At 48.6% G+C, this 22,381-nt stretch overlaps 1 protein-coding gene across 1 annotated transcript in view; it reads right to left on the bottom strand.

Moving 5' to 3' along the window:
* Nucleotides 1–414: 414 nt before the first annotated feature.
* begain (brain-enriched guanylate kinase-associated) overlaps nucleotides 415–22,381 on the bottom strand; it is a gene marked incomplete at both ends in the record, with an annotated part of 160,226 nt that continues 138,259 nt past the window's right edge. The window contains one exon of the mRNA XM_084309756.1: nucleotides 415–1,953. Within this exon, the coding sequence (XP_084165882.1) occupies nucleotides 415–1,953 (1,539 nt within the window). The remainder of the gene's footprint in view (nucleotides 1,954–22,381) is intronic.

Genomic DNA, 22,381 nt, shown 5'->3' with positions numbered 1-22,381 from the left:
TACAGTAAGTTAAGATTAATTATTTTCGTCATGCACAAAACAAGGAAGAGTTATTTTTCCCAGGGCAGGGAGGTATACCGAATATTATATCCATGCTAAGGTATGGATTTTTACTATACCGATTACACAAATTGTAAAATTATACAGGTACATGCACCTTTTTTTTTTTTTTATTAATCTAAAAATGCATTCCTTGCAGCAGTATTATAAAGATTTGGGGATGGAAAGATTTCTTTATTAAAATATACCCTTTTGAATGAAAAAACACCATGACAATTGTATTACAAAAGAAAAAAATTAATCAGAAAGATGTCAATCACTGTAATTTGCACTGGAAAACGAAATACCGTCAAAAATAAGAAAATTATTGTGATATCATATTTTGACCATGTCGCCCAGCCCTACCTTTTCCCCTCAGTTCAGCAGTGTACCATATAGCTGCGCCTTGGTCAGACTGTCCTTCCTAGTCAGTCCCGTGCTGCCAAATTTTTGGTATCTTGGAGAGGTCTTCTTTGGGAGTGCGGGGCCGACACTGAGGGCAGAGCTGGAGCTGGGACGAGGTCGGGTGGTGGGCCTGGGGCTGGGGTAGTGCTGGAGGCTGGAGGCCTCCAAGGAGCTTTGGTGTATGGACTCACCTGAACCTTCGAGGCCCAGGTTGGCCCAGTCCTTCTTGGCTCCGCCCCCTGCTTTTGCGCTCCCACTGCTCTCCTTCTCCTTACAGCTCCCTGAGAGGAAGAGGCTGCACTCTGAGTCCTGGCTGTCCTCCTTGGCCCTGTACAGCACGGAGGGCTTCTCCTGCTTGCGATGCCCCAGACCCAGATGCTTGGGGCTGGGACTCGGGCTGGGATTAGGCGAGACACCGAAACACCGGTCCAGCACATGGCTGTGGAAGATGTTGTCTCCTTCCTGGAAGCTGCTGTAGAGGGGCCCCAGTTTGACCTTACTGGCGGGGCCCATGGCAAAGTGGTGCTCTGAGGAACTGTAAGGAGAGACGCGCCCTCCTATGTTCCGGTAGGAGGAGGGGAAAGTGTTGATGTCTTCGACACTCAGCTGTCTCCAGCGGCCGCTCAGCTCGTCCTCAGGGACTGGGATGCTGCCCCTGCTGTCTGCTCCTCCTCCGCACACAGGGGCTAGCCCCGAGGTTGACCCCATGCTGTGCGAAGAGGCCAGACGGGGGGTGCTGGAATGGTAGGGCTCACTGAAGCATGATGCCGTCCGTGTGTACACCGGTGAGCTGCCCTTCTGGGGGCTCCTGGAGGCCACCATGTGCTGGATGCTGTGGGACTTGGGGAAGCAGGAGCCGTCCTTATCATAAGAACATGCACCCTTGCCGCCTTCTCGCCAGTCCATGTACAGTGCCTGGTGCGAGGAGGACATGGTGCTGCTGGCCGTACGGCCGCAACTCCCTTCCACACCCCCCTTCTCCTCCGAGGCAACGCTGAAGCTGGAATAGGAACTGGAGGCCGGGAGGGAACCAGCTTCGAACTCGTCGTGGTGGTGGAAGGAGGATGGGGGCTCGTGGTGAGAGAAGCTGCCTGAATGGAAGGCCTCCTCGTCGGGGTTGCTGTCGGTGGAGTTCTGGGCATGGAGCTGGAGAAGCCCGGTGTCATGGAGGTCTATGCTCTGTCTGCGCTCCGTATCTTGCCAGCGCTCGGGGCAGTAGAGGGCCGTGTCGCTGCAGTACAGGTCAGAGGTCTTGTATGCAATGTGGTGGTTCAGTTGGTCAGTGCTTCCTGTTCCAGACAGGAAGTCCCCATCCTGAGGCTGCGGGCTGGGAGAGTGTGTCGCCGGGCAGCTGCTACCTGGTTCAGGCTTCTCCAGGACCTTGGCAATGATGGCTGTTGGCACGGCATCCGAGTAAGGGGAGTGGCACATCGCCATTGTGACTCCATTACTACTGTGGTTGTGTTTCTCCATGTGGGAGCTGACACGTTCCTGGAAGTCCACAGGCAGCTGAGAGGAAAAAATATAAGGAAAATGTCATAGAAACATCTAAACAGAAATGTGGGTTAAACAGTACAGATAGACATTGTAAAACATGTTTAATGATGTCTCAGCTGCTGACAAAGATGTTTTTGTCTGTAAAGCCTTCCGTCTGTTGATTGAGGAATACATGAAAAAGGGTTTCATTAATTGCTTTGCCTCAAATGAGCAGAAACTCTTTCCTATGCTATTTATAGCACTGTTCCTCACAGATTCCAATCCATAGTTGTGGTTTAGAAAAGTAATTTATTCTCCTGCCATCACACAGACCAGACAAGTCCATGGAGGGCCTCATGGGACTTTAGCTACTCAGCTTCCTAATGAACTGGTCAGAGATACATTGCACCATGCCCACATGTATTTGAACATGTATTAACTGAATTGCTGTTGTGACACATACTGACAATCCCCCCCCCCCCCTTTCTCTCACACACGCTTGGACACATCCCACTGAGGAGGAATGTCTCTGTCTATTAATAGCAGGTGGAGGTCAGAGAGAACTGATCCTCACACTGGCAGTTCCTCTTTAGCTTTATCCCTTATTCAATATCTCTCTCTCTCTCTCTCTCTCTCTCTCTCTCTCTCTCTCTCTCTCTCTCTCTCTCTCTCTCTCTCTCTCTCTCTCATCAAACAGACATGGGCTCCACAGGGAACAGATTCGATTATGGTTCTCCAGCTAGAAATAGCAAGGAGGGGGAAAAATATAAAATACTGACTATGCTTTGTTAATAAATAGAAGCCTGTGCATAAAATAATGTGTTTGAAGTCAGAGCTATTTTTATAACCAGCTGTTTCCCCCAGTGGGAAGAGGGAGGGAACAGATTAATTGATTGATTGATTGACAATTTTATTAACATTGCAGAATGGGTACAATACAGTACGGCTCAATACACACAATTGTTAAGGGGACCAGAGAAAGACTTTCATCTTGTTTACATCAGGGTCCCCTATTTTCAATTCATAATGACATTTATGACATACACAACATACAGATATACAGATATATATCATGACATTTATGACATACAGATATACAGTACTGTTACATTTATGACATACAAGATATACAAATATACAGTACTGTTAAACAGATCCTAACAGTAAATATATACATACAAGGGGGGAGGGAACTGTACATTAGGAGGGGGTTGGGTGGGGGTTGGGGTTGGACATTTACAGGGGCCAGTTTCGAATTGCAGCCTCCCGTAGGTGCTCTTTGAGGGCGATTTTGAAGGTGGGTAGGGATTCACATTATTTTATGGCTGTGTAGAGTAGGTGAGGCTGTCTCCCCCAGTGGGAAGAGAGAGGGAACAGTAGGTGAGGCTGTCTCCCCCAGTGGGAAGAGAGAGGGAACAGTAGGTGAGACTGTCTTCCCCAGTGGGAAGAGAGAGGGAACAGTAGGTGAGGCTGTCTCCCCCAGTGGGAAGAGAGAGGGAACAGTAGGTGAGGCTGTCTCCCCCAGTGGGAAGAGAGAGGGAACAGTAGCTGAGGCTGTCTCCCCCAGTGGGAAGAGAGAGGGAACAGTAGGTGAGGCTGTCTCCCCCAGTGGGAAGAGAGAGGGAACAGTAGGTGAGGCTGTCTCCCCCAGTGGGAAGAGAGAGGGAACAGTAGGTGAGGCTGTCTCCCCCAGTGGGAAGAGAGAGGGAACAGTAGGTGAGGCTGTCTCCCCCAGTGGGAAGAGAGAGGGAACAGTAGGTGAGGCTGTCTCCCCCAGTGGGAAGAGAGAGGGATCAGTAGGTGAGACTGCAGGGAAACACATGACAGCACGGCCAACTATGAACTCCCTTCTGAGTGATCTCTGCACCAATCAATATCTGAGGGGAAACGTAATTATCTTCTGTGTACTGTATAGGCCTACGGTATTAATTAATGTGAGACCATACCTCTCAATCTTTAAACTATAAAGACCGGGTTATGATGGATTTGCCAATTCTGTGGTATTGGTCATTATTTTTGTTGATATGAATTCACATTTAATTATGACTGATATGATATGAAAAGATACCATAGGTATCTGCTAAGCTGCAGTAGGCGACTTCAGATTTTACCTGCCACTTTTCAAGTCTGTGCATGCGATAAAGGTTTTACACAGACTCCTAGCGGCACCAGCAGCTTTAAGATTAATTACAAATAATAATAATACAAATATTACCCAGCCTTCGACCAGCAGGTGGTTTTGCACATTGTGTGTAATTTTTTACACAATGAAGAATGCAATGGTTGTCAGGTAATACCACTTGGCAGGCCAACAGCTCCCTGCATCAATAACCAATCAGATATAATCTAATATAATCTACAGTAAGTGTCACATGCTGTTGCTCTCTCTCTCTCTCTCTCTCTCTCTCTCTCTCTCTCTCTCTCTCTCTCTCTCTCTCTCTCTCTCTCTCTCTCTCTCTCTCTCTCTCTCTCTCTCTCTCTCTACCAGGTATGGAGTTCAGGTGTGCTGGAGTCATGGGAGCAGCTGATTGACGTCTGTGGGCCGATTACGTCATCTGTATAACCCCCGCCTCAGATGTCATGATGCTACCAGATCATAACTTCGTGTTTTCCCAGTCAGTAGTTTATTGTGCGCTCGTGAGTGATCTATTCCGTGTTCTTTAATCTGTGCCTAACCCTGTGTTGTCCTCCTCTCCTATGACCCCTTGCCTGTTGGACTGCCTTGCCCCTGCCTACTCCACCTTATTACCTGAGTACCCGTTATATTATCGACCCCTGCCCGTCTGACTACCCTGCCCCACACATGCTCCCTGGACTGTACGGGATCCCTGTGTCACTCTAATTAAATATACCAGTGCTGGTTTTTAGCGAGACCTGACATTTCTGTGTCTGCATATTGGGTTCAATACGTCTAGCCATGACAGTAAGATGTTTTTGTTGGTGGTGGTATTACTGTTGCGTTCCTTGTCAAAAAGTACACACAATGGGCCTCATTCAACAATACTCTCTTATTATTTTTCTTATATACTTGCTTACCTGTCTGTTAACCCTTTCTGCGCCAACAACGAGTTAACTCGTTATTGCCGTCCAATCGTTGAGCGTCAGACAACGAGTATACTCGTTTTTGGATCCGTTTTTCTTTTATTCGCTATTTCCATTCATAATTCATCCAGCAAGGCTCTGGGAAAATCTGCCACTCTGTCTGAGAGTCAAGTGCTCCTTTTTTGTTTTCATCATATTTAGTCATCTTCATTTATTTTTCCGTTTAGTCAGTTTTAGTCAACTAAATGTCTGAGCATTTTAGTGTTAGTCCGTTTTTGTCTCAATGTTGTCTTTTTTGTTTTAGTCTAGATTTTGTCGACGGAAACAGATGACATTTGTGTCTATTTTTAGTTAATGTACAAACAAAAAATATTATATAAATTATAAAACTTTTTTTTTCTTTTCTTTTTTACAGCTACTGTTTTATATATACTGTTTTTTAGTAATAACTAGAAAGTAATGGTATTTATTCAACAACAGGTGATTGTATAGATTAGTATTAGTATCATTAAAAGTTCTATGCTCAACTATGCTTCACCCACGGAAATGTTGTTGGCACATTGGTTCCACACGGACATTATACGTTGTTGCGCACTTCCTCCTATCCAGAAGGCTCAGTTTAGGTTAGCTACTGTAGTAGCAGAGGCTCTGTTGTGATTTTAAATGCACAATAAATATTCAACATTCTCTTTTGAGACTCCGCCTCAGACTCTTTTGGCACTAAAAGCTAAACATTGTCACCGGTATGGCTGTCCGCAACATGTCATTAATTGTGTGCGAAAGGTCGATCAGTTAGCCACATTAGCGTGAGCTAGGTTAGCCACTAGCTAACGCGAGCTAGATGGAAATACAAACAATGTAACGTTACTGGTGAAAAAGTGATTTACCTTGGAATACTCCTTTGCCAACTTGCTGTACTTTGCTTGCAGGTCTGCAGCTGGATTATGAATAGTCCCAACTTTAGCCAAGGTAACGTTAAGCTAAAACTAGCTTTTCAAATAGCTCTTCAGCTAATGCTAATAACAGCTCCCCGTCACACTGCTCAACTCGGGACGAGGGCATTAACCATTCCCTGCCACCACTTTGATCATCTTATACCATTATCTGCCAGTACTGTAAGTCTATGGAGATGTTCACCTTCTTTGCAGGGCTATAACTTTTTAAATTGTATTGCTAAATTGACATTACTATGGCCCATTCAACATCGATTACCTATCGTTCAGGATGTAGGAACGTTTTACTTTCTCATTCACACATTCATACGAAAATACCGTCTAGACTAGAGTATAAATATTTTTTTATCGTTTTCTGCAGTATTTCCCAGAACGTGAGATATAGGCACAAATGCATATATTAGATCATCAAATGCAGTTTGATACCGATCGACGCTATATAAAAAATGTCAACTGTACATGGTCCTAAGGGTTATGACTGATCATGCGCGGGTGAACGGAGGGGGGGGGGGTCGTTTATAATTCTGTGATAGTCGTTAGATGCTTCATGTAGTATGGGTGATATATTGATCAGAGCAGTTTGTATAAAAAAATGATAAACAAAAACGCTGAAACTCACGTCAGTCTCCTCATACCGTTGGGCGATGAGAGTGGAGCAAACAGATCCCAGTTATGTAGTGGGGATCTAGGCAGGGGTGTAAAAAGTACCCATAAATTATACTTAAGTGAAAGTATGGGTACCGTCTCAAAATCTGACTCAAGTAAAAGTCAAAGTATCTGGCTAAAAACACACTTGAGTAAAAGTAAAAAAGTCCTACTTTTAAATGTACTTAAGTACTAAAAAGTAAAAGTAATTTTTTTTAAAGGGATAGACCAGGGGTCTCAAACTCATTCCATCGTGGGCCAAGTTTTCATTTTAACATTTTAACATTGCACCAGGTGAGTTAGTTGAAGAGGTGAGCCAATTAGTGAAATCATCAGCTGGTGAGATATTTTTTTTATCAATACGTTCTCATTTTATAGGGCCGTGAATATAAGCGTTATACCGAATTTGGTCTAGCATATTTCCTGGAAGGCGAGATACAGGGCTAATAGCTACTGCTAATAGCTAATATGTCCATTGGCTGATGATAAATCCTCTTATTGCACACTGAAATATGCGATCCAAAACGTATTCCAAGGTACAGGATATAGGGATCGCTTCAGGGAGTAGAAAACTACATTAGAGATCCAAAAAAAAAGAGGCAACCTCTGCCACAGGGAACACTATTATCGCGATAGCGCCCCTAAGAGGATCTGGCCGGTAATGCACTTTTGCTAACTCAAAGAGTAGGGTACATCTGCAGTGCCGCTCGGCGACCTTGAATAGGTTATTAAAATGGAATAAACGCCAAAACAACTTGCCACGGATATGTCCGTCCTTCTGTCCACTAAGCATGGATTCGAAACACGGATAAATACGTGGTCGGGCGCCAATGTGTTAATCAAAGATCCCCGCTTTCTAGTGTTGCACAAGGGCCAATCAGCATGGGTATGGGCGGGTTCATTTCCCATTGATTGGCTGTTTACCTGCGGTCGCAGGATTAATAACGTTAACGTTAGTTCGACCAGATAAACAATACAAATATACTAATTAAAATGTAAGATATACTTTGTACTTTGTAGGTCTGCATTTTAAATGTAAGGAGTAAAAAGTATGTTTTTTTTCTCTGAAATGTAATGGAGTAAAAGTACAAAGTATACAAACCTAATAATACTCGAGTAAAGTACAAATCCCCCAAAACAGTACTTAAGTATTGTAACAAAGTACAATTACTCAAGTACTTTACACCCCTGGATCTAGGCGATCCATTTCCGGTTTGTATATTACTAATACACGCCCAAATAATGTAGATTATTGAGTTATGGCAAAGATCCATATCCACGGTGTGTGTATTGAGTCCCGGGACGCTAAAACGAGTGGCCGGACGGAATTAGGGGACGGACCGAGCTGCAACGGGCATTTCCGGTTTGGCAACTCGCCGATCAGCCACCACGTGGCAGTATTGAAGCGTTGCAGAGTTGTGCTGAGTCCATCAACATCTGACAAGGCTCTGTGAGTGGAATATGAATACCATGGCGAAAATATGAAATTATGATCAGAATCACGTCGTACGCCGTTATTGGCAGAATTCGCATGGACTTGAAACCCGTCGTACGACGTTATTGGCGGGAAAAGGGTTAAGAAAAGTTATAATTATTTTGTCTCGTCTTGTTTTAGTCAACAATATCAACATACATGAAGAGAAATTTCGTCCTGGTTTTTGTAAATAAAATGTTTGTGTCCTCAGTTGTGGTCAACGATATTTAATAAACTATTTAGTCTCGTTAGCGTCACGTCACATGCAGGGCTTGACATTAACTTTTTGGCTCACTAGCCACTGTGGCTAGTGGTTTTCCAAAGTCACTAGCCACTCAGCATTTTCACCAGCCAAAAATCTCTGCACTCGTGCCCCCACCCAAAAAGTGTCAGTAGTGTGGTGTGTGATAAAATAACATCTAATCCAATAACATCTGTCCCCACCCGAACATCCCACCCACCCAGACAGTCACACTTACCATTCTCTGTTCCTGTGTAGCCATTTGTGTAATGACAGTATAACACGTATTGTACTTAGTCATTGTTGCAATGTACTTACTGCATTGAATTGACTCAATACCTAGGAATAAGGTTAGGATTAGGAATATAGTTAGGGTTATTGTTAATGTTAAGGAAGTGTAATGCGGTAAGTACACTGTGTAACAATGAGTATGTAATTACAAAAACGAAGTACAAACATAATTAATTAAATTGTAGAGCACTGTGATATATTGTTACCAATATTTGCTTTGATGTCTCGTCCTCTATTCAGTGTGTGTGTGTGTGAGAGAGAGAGAGAGAGAGAGAGAGAGAGAGAGAGAGAGAGAGAGAGAGAGAGAGAGAGAGAGAGAGAGAGAGAGAGAGGGAGAGAGGGAGAGAGAGGACGTCAGAGAGAACATATGGAATTCAATGGAAGAACAGAACACAGAAGAATAGAATGGCTATAGGAAACAAGCCATGTTTGATCTGAATGGTAAATAGACTGCGATTATATAGCAGCTTTTAACCAAGAAAGAGGCACGTGTAATACACGTTACATAATACATGTTAGTTTGTTTACTTACTCGCACATCCACAAATAGTCGGTCTCGGTCTCATTCTCTTTTCTGTTTGTCGATCGTTTGGTTCACCCGGTCTTTTCACAATATTCCACCACATTGTAACGTTAGCGAACTGTCTGTAAAGGAAACTATGGATGAGTCGGTCGCAGTTGAGCTATTAACGTTAACGTAAGGTTATTGTAACTGAGGGGTACAATTCCCTGACTGTATTACTAGATATGATACTTACTACCACTACCTTTGTACTTAATATTCGGCCACCCAGTACACAGCATAAATATATTATCATGAACACTCTCACGTAGATGAAACGGATCCAACACAAATGTACGAATTAGAAGCAGGTCTTTATTTCCTACACAGCAATGGTGTGTAGAATAAGCACTTAATCACTTAATTACATTTATGAATTGAAATAGTATGCACTTTTATGGCAAGGAGTATTCGTCGGTATATCAATAGATAATGTCCAATCTCTGAAAGCGCAGGTGGTAAATATACGACCTGGAATAGTTAAGGAATAACAGCAATGATACTTTAATGATTATAGGCTGGATACACTAGAGGGGGTTAATCCGGTCGCTTGTAAGCCGACAGGAGTAGGAGGGGGGGGGGGGTAGAATCCAGCTGCCTCGTCCGGCCAAGGGTATCCCAGGTGAACCCACTGTAGTGCTGTTCAATGCGCCGGCGATCCTTGGACCACAGATGAAAGCAGGTGGACTCTTTGTGGGCCGGCTCTCTCCGGTCCACGGGGGAGAGATGTGGAGAGACCTCGTCTTGCAGAGCGTCTCCTCACCTTGCGTCCTCTCCAGGGGGGGGGGGTTCCAACACACGGTAGTGTCGGGGGTCTTTATCCATAGAATAATCAAAGTATCCAAAGCATAATCCGTGCCTGGGAAGGCGGGCTGTCGTCGGTAGAACAATCCGGTATACAGGTCCACTCGCTCGTCGGCTCTGGGGCTCCTCGGGTGCAGCTTCACATAGGGTCAACCACCCTGGGTAAGCAGCCAGTTCTCTGCCCGAAACGATGGGGTACTGACTACGGTAGTATTCTCACCGCACGAAGCACTATATATTAACAGACTATTATTAGCTTAATAGACTACGTCCAACTCGACGATATAGTGCCAAATATGACTATTCAAATATTAATATACACGATGTCTCAATACCGATGGTAGGCCGAACTTGGCCTTACTCCCACACGTGGCATCGCGGGGAGGCTTTACGTCTGTGACTCTATTGGAGGGTAAGAAACTGGACTGAAAAAGAAAGTCCTACTTTAGTAGCGCAGTATATATACGCACTATGAACAAATAGTCCCATTAGTGGTGCGGTAGCCAAATTCCTACGCGGAACTAGGACTTGTTCGTACATGTCGAGCGGTACGTTTGAACTGGGTCTGAGGGGTATGGCAGCCTGGCACCAAGGTCTCGACCAATAGTAGAATGGAGACTATTATGGGATGTTCAGTAGGCTAGAATGGATATTCAATGCATATTGTACAAGGAATATACAAGGGATATCAGGGAATATTAGAGAATATACAAATACAATTAAATATATATATATAAATAAATATATATATTCGGTTTAATCTGGCCCTTCACAACAGCCACCCCCTGAATAGGTCCCAGACCTAATCAGTTAAACGGAGACAGATTAATCGCGTTGTCTATTTACACATAAGGGTTTGCTGTAGGGGTCAGTCAACTTCACAAAGTCATAGGGTTGTAGGGTCATGGTCATCATCGATTGTGTCTGGGAGTCGAGGCAGTTCTATGAGCCTTGCCACGGGACGGGTGTAAGTGCGACCCTGGACGAGCACTTCAGCTGCTCGGACCTTGCCGTCGGCACCGGTGATCACTTTGCTTACGCGGCCGGCCGGCCACATAGCTCTGGGCAGTGATTGATCAATAATCATGACGACTGTTCCTTCTGTCAAATTGTCTCTCTCCTTTACCCACTTCTGGCGGGTCTGTAGAGACGGTAGGTAGTGCAGTAGGAAACTGTTCCAAAACTTGTCGGCTAATACTTGGCTGTACCTCCACATTCGTCGGCCGTTCGCTTCTTCAGGCCGGTACATTGTCTGGGGTAATGTGGGATCTAGCCGCCCCATCAGGAGTGTGTTGGGGGTAACTGGGTCGATATCCGCCACATCACTGGAGACATATCCGAGGGGCTTCGAGTTAAGTACTCCCTCAATCTCCGTGAGGACTGTCATTAGGACTTCTTCCGCCACAGTCTGGGCCCCAAGTACTGCGTACAGGGCTGTCTTTATGGAGCGCACTTCTCGTTCCCAAGTGCCACCGAAGTGGGGTGCGTTTGGGGGGTTGAATTGGAAATCAACCTGTGCTGGAGCGAGGTGGGTCTTAAGTTCTGGGCCCATAGCTTGGAAGCTCTCTCTCAGCTCTCTTTCGCCGCCTTTAAAGTTTGTCCCATGATCGGACAATAGGGTAGACGGTCTTCCTTTCCGTGATATGAATCTACGGAAGGCCATAAGGAATGAGTCTGTGCTCATGGTCGGGAGAAGCTCGATGTGTATCGCTCTGGTGGTCATGCATTTGAATACAATACCCCACCGCTTCTCGGTTCCTCTTCCTTTCTTTATGTGCAGCGGGCCAAAGCAGTCCATACCCGTTGAGTGGAATGGCTTGTCACCGATTCGGAGGCGACATGGAGGAAGGTCAGCCATCCTTGGTATGCTGGGCTGCGCGCGCCACTTGCGGCAGTCTAGACATGTTCGTTGGAAGCGTCGTACCGCCTCTCTTCCTTGTAGGATCCAGTAACGACGTCTGATTTCCGCGAAGACTCTTTCTGCTCCTGCGTGATGTACATCCTCATCGTATTTCTTTATAATCAGCTCTGTGACCTTGTGTCGGCTGTTCAATACGATCGGGTATTTAATGTCATCCGGTAGATTGGGGGCTCTGCGTAGGCGACCACCCACTCTGATGAGGGTGTGAGCGTCGCTCTCGGGGGCCAGGTGAATTAATCTGCTGTCGGATGGGACGGGCTTTCCTCCCTGTAGACAGGCCAATTCATCGGGGAACGAGTCTCTCTGGGCTCGCTGCAGTAGAAGCAATTCTGCTTCCTCGTAGTTAGCCGCTGACATATCAGCGGGGGACTTGCACTCCGGGTGGTACCGCAGGAATGTTCTTTGTTGTGCACTCTCTATGGACGTGCAATCGTTTATGTTAGGGTCGGTGGAGGCTACGGTGCTCAATCCACAGAACACAGACTTCTTAATTTCCACCTCCTCTGGACTTGCTTCCCTCGGGATAGGCATGGGCCACTGTCCTTCCGGGAGTCTTAGGAATGCGGGGCCGTCACTGTAGACATTGCGACGGGTGAGGTCATCCAGGGGCATCCCCCGGGTGATGACGTCAGCTGGGTTCTGTTTTGTATCAACGTAGCGCCACTCTGTTTCTCCGGTTAACTCTTCGGTTAAGTCTTGAATCTCGGTGACTCTGACTCCCACGAAGACTTTGTACTTGCATGAGTCCGATTTGATCCAGGCGAGTACCGTCGTGGAATCTGACCACAGGATTGTTCTAGACACCGGTATGGTGAGCTCACGTTGGATGAGCGTGGCTAGGTGCGCTCCGGCTAGGGCTGCGCAGAGCTCTAGACGTGGGATAGATTGTTGCTTGCGTGGGGCTATTCTCGAGCGGGCGAGGACAAATGCTGTGTAGATCTCTCCCCCCTGGTCTTGGGCCCGCAAGTAGGCTACTGATCCGTATGCGACCTCTGAGGCGTCACTGAAGACGTGTAAGTCCATTTTACATGTCTCTGGCCTCACCGTGGGTGGGAAGTAGCTTCGGCGCATATTAACGCCTGGGAGTGAGTGGAGCTCCATCTCCCACTCTCTCCAGGTGGATGCAAGGTGTGCGGGAATGGGGTCGTCCCAGCCCTGGTCCTTGTCCCACAATGCTCGTACAATCATTTTTGCCCTGGTGGTGTACGGTAGAATACATCCTAGCGGGTCATATTGTCGGGCGAGTGTTGTGTACACACTCCGTCTGGTGGTCGGCGCCGCCGCCGGCCTTCCCTGCTCCGTAGTCAGGGGCTTGTGTCTGTAGTGAAGCGAATCTGTTTTGAATCGCCACACCAATCCCAGGGTCATCTCCTGGGCTTCTCCCGGGATTGTAGCCATCCAGGTCTCGCTGCTGGCTGCCTTGTCCTCGGAGGAGAGGCTGCGCAGTACTTGCGGATCGCTGCTGGCCCACTGCCTGAGATCAAAGCCGCCTTTGATCAATGAGGCGCGGAGTTTAATCAGGAGAGCCTCGGCTTCTTCCTGGGTTGAAAGGCTTTGTAGACAGTTGTCTACGTAGAAGCTGTTCTTTACGCTGTGTCGGACCTCTTCGTCCGCTGCTGGGTCCTCTGCTACATGTTTCTGTAGTGCAAATGTCGCACAGCAGGGGCTGCACGTCGTTCCGAAGGGGAGGACTTCCCATTGGTAGATGGCTGGGTGCTCATCTCCTGGCTTCTCTCTCCATAGGAACCGTAACAGGGGCTTGTCCGCCTCTACTAATCTCACCTGCAGGAACATTCCTTTAATGTCCCCGCTGATGGCCACCTTTTCCTGGCGGAAGCGGAGTAGAACGCCGAGTAGGGAGGGGCCGAGTGTGGGACCGGGCAGTAACTCTTTATTCAGATTTTGGGATCCGATCTGGTAGCTGCAGTTAAATACTATGCAGTCTTTACCGTTGTGATGGACCTTGTGGTGGGGCACGTACCACGATTCAGTGGTCTGGTCAGCCTCTTTAATGTCCATCTTTGTGACGTGTCCCTTATCCGACGTACTTTGATGAACATTGTTGCTCTGCTGATAGAGTTGTGCCCTTCCTGATGGCTTGTCGTACAGAACTTGTAAGTCGCTTTGGATAAAAGCGTCAGCTAAATGACTAAATGTAAATGTAAATGTAAATGTGTCCCGCTGTGATGAGCTTCTCAATCTCAGCGCGGTATACACTCTCTTGGGCGGGGTTCTTGGCTAAGCGCCGCTCCGTGTTCAGCAGGTACCGTTCTATGGCGTCTGTCTTGGCGTGGAAAGTAGGCATTCCTTCTCGCCGCAGGAGTGGCGTGGCGTATCTCAACACGCCGTTGACCGGGACTCTCTTGGTCCCTGTCTCGAGGAGGTGAATGGCGTAAATGTCATCTTTAGAGCCAATGTCTTTCTTTCCATTCTTAAAGGGCATTTGTTCCAAGCTCCATAGCCGCTCTACGTGTTGCAGGAGTGCGGTTTCTCCCTCTGTGACTCGGGAGTGGAGACATCTAGTGGCTGTACTTCGGTTGAGAGATTTGGCGAGCGGGCCTTGGAGAGTCCATCCCAAACGGGTCTCGACTGCTGCAGGACAGCCTCGGGGTCCGGTATGAACCCGGTCTATCGGGACAATGAGGTCTGCATGGTCGGAGCCTATCAACAGGGTCGGCATAGCATTGTCTATGAGCGGGATCGGTAACTTGCGCAGATGTGCATATTTCTCCATCAGCTTGGCGACGGGGTATGTGTACCGCGACAGTCCTATTTCTTGGCTGGTGAAAGCGTCTGCAATCTGGTACCGTCGCTCAGGCTGGCCGCTTGCTGCGATAGAGAATGAGACATTCTCGCCCTTTATCGTCTTCAAATCTCGTCTTATTGTCCGAATTGTCATTTGGGTTTCGCTTCCCCGCAGCCCTAGCTGGGCCGCAGCGGAGGCGAGCAGCAGGGTCTTCTCTGACCCGTCATCGAGGACGGCGTAAGTGTCCAGGACTTTATTCTGGTAGCTTAGTGTCACACGCACTACTTTTAGGAGTACTCAGGCTCCACTGCTGCTGGCGGGATCGATGTACATGACGCTCGCTTTGCGGCTGGATGGTGCAGGTGAAGGGCGCCGTCTGTTACTGTCGTGAAGTATGTCCAGATGGGCTCCATCGCACTTGGTGCACCTTTTCTTTAAGCGGCATTCGGCTGCCATGTGTGAGCGCGCACAGCGAAAACAGCGCTTGTTGGACTTTATCCATTGACCTGCTTCCTCCGCGTTCAGCTTGGGGAAGGAGTCACATTGCGCTAGCCAGTGTTCTTTCTCACAGTAGGGGCACACTATCTTCCACTTCTCCGTTCTGGAGGGGGTACTGTGGCTCCTGCTGCTCGGTACTGACTCCGATTGGTGCATCACAGTCACCGATCTTCTTCCATCATTTAGTCGTCTGGTTCCTTCTCTGGAGCCAGGGGTGCTCCGTCCGAATGTATCTAGCCGTAGGCTGCTGACTTCTCTCGCCAGGAAGTCTGCTAGATCGAGGAGGTTCGGTTCGGGGCCATTCGGGTCTCTGTGGTCCCTCTGCCGCCTAAAGCGCTCCTGACGAGCGGGCGGCAGCTTCTCCAGGATCCTTTCCACATTTGAGTTGGCGTAAAGTTCATACTTCCCCTTCTCTCTTTGCGCTCCCAACATCCCTACCAGGGACTGCACTCTGATGGACAGGTCGTCCAGTGCTCGATTGTCTATTGCTGGGGGTAAGCGGTCGATGTGTCGGATCTCCTGGATCACGTAATCCCATATGCGCCCATACCTCTGGTCCAATGCTACCAGCGCTGCTGTGTATGGGGTGGTGGAAGTCGCGTAGGCGAGCGCTATATTATGTGCGCGGGGCACCTTTAAGTGCTGCAGTAGGATGGCGTATTTGTGGCGTTCATCCAATACATCCACCAACATGGTCTCCAGACACATGCGGAGTTCTGTATACTGGGCCCGGTTCTCTTGGGTGAAGTCGGGTACCATAGGCGTGCCAATGTATGACGCTGACTGTGGATACATCGGCGAGCGTTGGGGGAGAGGCCTCCTAGGCGAGTCTCCTCCCGCTCCTTGGTATGGGCTGGTACCGGCAGTGTACCATGGCCCGCTTGTCCAGGTGCTGTTCCTCGGTGCGGGTCGTGCGTCGTGCTCACCCGTGTATAGAGTCGGGGGTCTGTAGCGCAGCTCCGCGGGAGTATAGCCTGGGCTGTACCGGACCTCCTGGTCCGGTAGAGTACTGTGCTGTCTTCGGGCGCGGTTCTCCTCCTCTTCCTCTTCGTCTTCAGTTAGGTCATCCAGTGCTTGTAGTCTCTGGTTTAGCCTCTCCACAGGATATGCTGCTCCTTCCCGGTTGCTAGGTCTCGCTTGGACCGGTGGGGGGAGGTGGTCTGTGGGGGGTATAGACCTCGTCTGTTGGTCAAGTTCAGGGTTGTTTACTCGGCTAGGGGATGCCGCCCTGGAGGTGTGTCTAGACGAGTTCCTGGAGCCTCTGGCGGAGGGAGAGGGTGTTGTCCGTCTGATCAGCTGTTCTATTAGTTGCGCTTGCTGTCTGTCGCGCTCTGCGTCCCGTAGAGCACCAGCAGCTGCTCGCTGGCTGTCTGCTCGGTCTCGGGCCACATTCTCTTCCATCTGAATGCGTCTTATTTCCAGGCGTATGTGCTCTTCTTCGCTCCGTTGCTGTAGCTGCAATCGATCGCGTTCACCCTGGAGTCTATCGCGTTCAGTAGAGGCTTTCAGGCTGACGAGGAATGCCTGCTGTAGGGTCCTCTCTGCCTCGCTGGGAGAAGGCGGTTGTATAGGGGAGCCTTCCCTCGGGGTACTCCTTGCGGAGCCTTGGAGCTCTATCTCCACGGTGCTCTCCCCGTCTTCTTCCGTGCCGAGTTCTCTCTCGGTAGCGTTGTATTCCTCCCGGGACTCATCGGGGACTACTTCTTCAGTACTGGCGGGGTGTGAAGTCATGTCTGGTTCCCACTGGTCCCCACCGTGAACTTGGTCAGTTACATTAGAGCCCGTAGGGGCCTCTATGGTCGGGGTAGTCTGGGCGTTGGGGTTAGACATACTTTTACTTTCTAGTTTTACCGCGTTTACTGTTAGTAGAAGACTAGGTTGTTGACTGACAGCGTAAGCCTCTAAGTACTGAGGGAGCCGTCGTTCGCGCTGCGGGCGTTGGTTAGGAGGATCGTTTCGTGGAGTGTTCATCATAGGCCATTTCAATATTAATAACACTATATTAATATTACACTAATTACCATCCGGCTCGAAGGACCAATTGTAACTGAGGGGTACAATTCCCTGACTGTATTACTAGATATGATACTTACTACCACTACCTTTGTACTTAATATTCGGCCACCCAGTACACGGCATAAATATATTATCATGAACACTCTCACGTAGATGAAACGGATCCAACACAAATGTACGAATTAGAAGCAGGTCTTTATTTCCTACACAGCGATGGTGTGTAGAATAAGCACTTAATCACTTAATTACATTTATGAATTGAAATAGTATGCACTTTTATGGCAAGGAGTATTCGTCGGTATATCAATAGATAATGTCCAATCTCTGAAGGCGCAGGTGGTAAATATACGACCTGGAATAGTTAAGGAATAACAGCAATGATACTTTAATGATTATAGGCTGGATACACTAGAGGGGGTTAATCCGGTCGCTTGTAAGCCGACAGGAGTAGGAGGGGGGGGGGGTAGAATCCAGCTGCCTCGTCCGGCCAAGGGTATCCCAGGTGAACCCACTGTAGTGCTGTTCAATGCGCCGGCGATCCTTGGACCACAGATGAAAGCAGGTGGACTCTTTGTGGGCCGGCTCTCTCCGGTCCACGGGGGAGAGATGTGGAGAGACCTCGTCTTGCAGAGCGTCTCCTCACCTTGCGTCCTCTCCAGGGGGGGGGGTTCCAACACACGGTAGTGTCGGGGGTCTTTATCCATAGAATAATCAAAGTATCCAAAGCATAATCCGTGCCTGGGAAGGCGGGCTGTCGTCGGTAGAACAATCCGGTATACAGGTCCACTCGCTCGTCGGCTCTGGGGCTCCTCGGGTGCAGCTTCACATAGGGTCAACCACCCTGGGTAAGCAGCCAGTTCTCTGCCCGAAACGATGGGGTACTGACTACGGTAGTATTCTCACCGCACGAAGCACTATATATTAACAGACTATTATTAGCTTAATAGACTACGTCCAACTCGACGATATAGTGCCAAATATGACTATTCAAATATTAATATACACGATGTCTCAATACCGATGGTAGGCCGAACTTGGCCTTACTCCCACACGTGGCATCGCGGGGAGGCTTTACGTCTGTGACTCTATTGGAGGGTAAGAAACTGGACTGAAAAAGAAAGTCCTACTTTAGTAGCGCAGTATATATACGCACTATGAACAAATAGTCCCATTAGTGGTGCGGTAGCCAAATTCCTACGCGGAACTAGGACTTGTTCGTACATGTCGAGCGGTACGTTTGAACTGGGTCTGAGGGGTATGGCAGCCTGGCACCAAGGTCTCGACCAATAGTAGAATGGAGACTATTATGGGATGTTCAGTAGGCTAGAATGGATATTCAATGCATATTGTACAAGGAATATACAAGGGATATCAGGGAATATTAGAGAATATACAAATACAATTAAATATATATATATAAATAAATATATATATTCGGTTTAATCTGGCCCTTCACAACAGTTATGTATATAACCAAGTTCTGTGAGTTATGGTGCGCTCAGCACCAGTAGCACTGTACTTCACTTCGTGTACATACACAGAATAAAAAAAATTCCACCATGTACCTTTACATCCCCATATTCGTCTGACCACACCCCCTTCCGCTTACCTTCATAACGCTGCTGTCGGGACAAAACCTCATAACTCCAAAAACCCAACTTTTCAGCAGATGAAAAAAACGAACACAGATTTGAGGTTGAATAGAGTTATGAGGTTTAGACAGATGATCGGTTTAATGCTTTCCCATTGTTTAAACTTTGTAAAACCCACACACACATATGGAGGATGATCTACGGAGTTGATTTATATAAAAAAATATATAAAAAAAATTTAGTTATGAGGTTTTGTCCCGACAGCAGCGATAAGCAGGTGTGTGGTCACCTACTCGCCTCCTTCCCAAACTTTCACCACAAGGCGAGATCAAGGGCAGCAGCGGCGTCCTGGTGCTGAGCGCACCATAACTCACAGAACTTGGTTATATACATAACCTTACGTTCTGTTTCGTTAAGGCTTCGCTCAGCACCAGTAGCACAACGGGGGCTGAGCGGGAGCCTTAGCCCGACAAATACACCCCGCTGAGGCCCCCCACAACCATCAGACCGGGGAGGACCGAGCCCCCCCGACCCTCCCTAATGGAGGATACCCTCCCTATTGGAGGCTTATGGGAGGGCGACGGATCCGACCAGGCGAAGAGGAACTCAAGCAACTCAACGCACAGGGTCAGCAGACCGTGGCTTGACCCCACGACTACACACACGCACAACCCGCATGCCACCAGGGAACGAACGGAAGGAACAACCTCGTTACTGCCCCCAAAATCACGGGGTCAAGAGCAACCCTAACCCCGTGGCAAGGCCGTAGCAGCGGAGCGCGAAGGAAGACCCAGTCCCACTGAAGGGACTGGATCCCCTGGAAAAAGGGGGCCTGGAGAGGTCAATGACGCCAGGCATCAAGACCCCACCAGGTGGTCACTTAGTGACACCGCCCCCCACATCGCCAGCGTATTCGGATAGGGCGGGCCCTTTCCCCCCAATAGCACACCGCCTGGCACACTGACCCTGCAGAACAGGCAGTCAGCACGGCCGTAACACTCAAGGTTAACAAACGGAAGCAGGCAGCGTACCGGGGAAACCAGGCAACAGGCTGTAACCCGAGCCTGGAGCACTGCGGACGAGACAGGCGCCAAAGGAGTCAGCTGAAAACAGCCGCCCCGGCGGAAGGGGCGTATGCTGGCATTGTTGATCACCATGACAAAGCCTCCTTTAAAAAAAACCCACCCAGAGGGGTTGAGGCAGAGAAGGCTGACATGATTGGCAGACGTCATGAACGTGCAGGGGCACACTCAACCGGACAACCCGGGAGTTGACACTGCTCCAACACACCAGAGAACCAACCATTATGTCGTTACCCTATGCGGTGGTTGTTCCTATAACCCCTCAGGAAAAACTCCAAAACACACCTGCGGGTGTCATACCGCAGTACAAGTGTTGCAGTTTCTCAAAAAAGGGGGTTATCCCAGGCCTACGGGTCAACGAACAGTACTTCGGACCGGGCCCGGCGGCACGGGAAGCACAGAGTTACCAGAGGAGGTCTAAGACCACCCCAACAGCCCCCTCCACGCCATGCGTGAAAGAGGAGCGAAAAGAATGGAGAACCAGCCCCAAGCACACCGCCCTTGGTATTCCCAGGCGGTCTCCCAACCATGTACTAACCAGGACCAAACCAGCGTAGCGGCCGAGATCGAACGAGATCGGGCATGTAAAGGTTGGCATGACCGTAAGCCATTACGACAGTGCAGAGTACAATATGTACCCAACAAGGGTCTCCATAGCGCCTAACCCTGCGATACCCGGACCGACCTGGCATTTTTCCCCCCGAAAAAAGCACAAGTCCCTCAGGGTACCAGAATAGCCGATCTGCATCCCCGGCGGACAACGGGTTTAACTGACCTGGACCAGCGTGACCAGAACCAGTCCCGTGCCCTAACCACACCGACATGCCTACTCCAGGAGAAGGGGCAGATAGGCGTGTTGATCTTAAAACATGAAAAGAAGGCGCCACCCAGACGGTCGGTGCGAACCGCGCCTGGTGGCCCACCCCAAGGGCGTGAGACCCCTCTACATATGTTTAGATCCATTCCATCATCATCCCCCAGACATGAACGAGAATCCGTCAATAACCAATACAGGTCGTCGGAAGAGGAAAAAACCTCCATCCCAGTTGCTTTATAAAAACGCTGTTTTAACCACAAGCAACCAAGGCGTGCTAGTCACCCGCCTGATCTTCAACAGAACACCCCGAGCTAGCACTTAACGTGCGTCGGGACACAACCACATCAATGAACAGGCTATTTAGACCTTTCAGTGAATCCCCAAAGCGCCCAGGGGAACGACAAGAGGGGTGTGGTGCTTCCTAACTCCAACTCTTTTTAATAAAAAAGAAGGAAGCACCAACAGTATGAATCCCAGTCTACACAGCCGGGGGTAAAAACTGTTTTATATTTTTACATCCAGTCACCCCTTCCACAGAGGATTTAGACCGAAATTCCCCAGAAAGCCTTCCCACGTGAGTCGTAGAATGAAAAAGCCATGGCAACTGCGAGTCACGTGACCAACTGACTCAAGTTACACATAAAAACGAGCGTAGCGGACCCGTAAGCCCTACGCTCTAACCCGAGACTTTGACACCACAGACCTTACGTAAAGATCTACTCACGGAAGCCATCGTCATAGCAACGTAACGTACGCTATGACGGGGGGAACCCCGCACATAACTCCTGTTTGTAATAGGAGCATAGTCAGGACAACCCTCCCCCCCCCCCCAGTCAAGGCGTTTAACGGCTTGGCCCTGACTGGCCCAACAGGAGATGAGAAAACCCATTTGACCAATCAAGTGGGGAGGAGGGGTTTATTCGGCACCCCCTCACAAAACCCTTCCCCCTGCACACAATAACAACTTTAGCATATGATACCTTTGGTAGAATGCTAATGAAATAGCGCAAGCTAATACAATGCACGCTACCCACAGTTAACTGTGAACAGGGTTTACAACAAAACCAAGTCGTGTGCGTGTGTGAATCCTACACCCGCATTCCATGTTGTACATAGAAAAACACTGATAGAGAGTATAACGGCTAGGCCGTGGAACGTGTGTATACGAGCATTACTGCAACTAACACAACAGTGTTGTAGTTCAACATTACTTCGTGTGTAAGCAACAGACCATACAACCAGCTTCTGCCTGCATGTGGAGCGTCAGGCCGAGATAGAAACCCTTCTATAACCGCGTGAAAGCTGCAGACCTTGCTTTAATCTCATAACACGAATGTAACTCATCCATCAATGTATACCAATGTAGATTCACCCTTTTCAACCTTATCATATTTTGGTGAAGAAACACACAGTTTGTTTAACCAAAAAATACAGTCCCCCTTTAGGGGACTTTTTATTTAATTAACAAATAATATGATAGGGCCGGGGAGGGGTAAACAGTGGGGACCGCATGGGGAAAAAAGTCACTGTCTAGTGGCGTCTGCTGCCTCGAGCCGCTCTGGCTTTGCCACCCCGAGAAGCCCCGGAGGGACGGTAGGCAATCGGTTGCTGGTCTCGTCGATCCCTACCGTCACCCCCGGTCGTAGATGGGCCGGCTACAGCAGCAGCACCGTCTCTCCTCCTGGCTTTCGTCGATGGGCCAGCAGTGGCGATGGAGGCATTGGCAGCCACGGCGGAGGAACCTCGACGACGCGGAAGCCTTCTGACTCCACCGGCG

Source organism: Notolepis coatsorum (assembly GCF_963971535.1).
Source record: "Notolepis coatsorum genome assembly, chromosome: 3".
Classification (NCBI taxonomy): domain Eukaryota; kingdom Metazoa; phylum Chordata; class Actinopteri; order Aulopiformes; family Paralepididae; genus Notolepis; species Notolepis coatsorum.
This window is presented reverse-complemented; position numbering and strand designations above follow the sequence as displayed.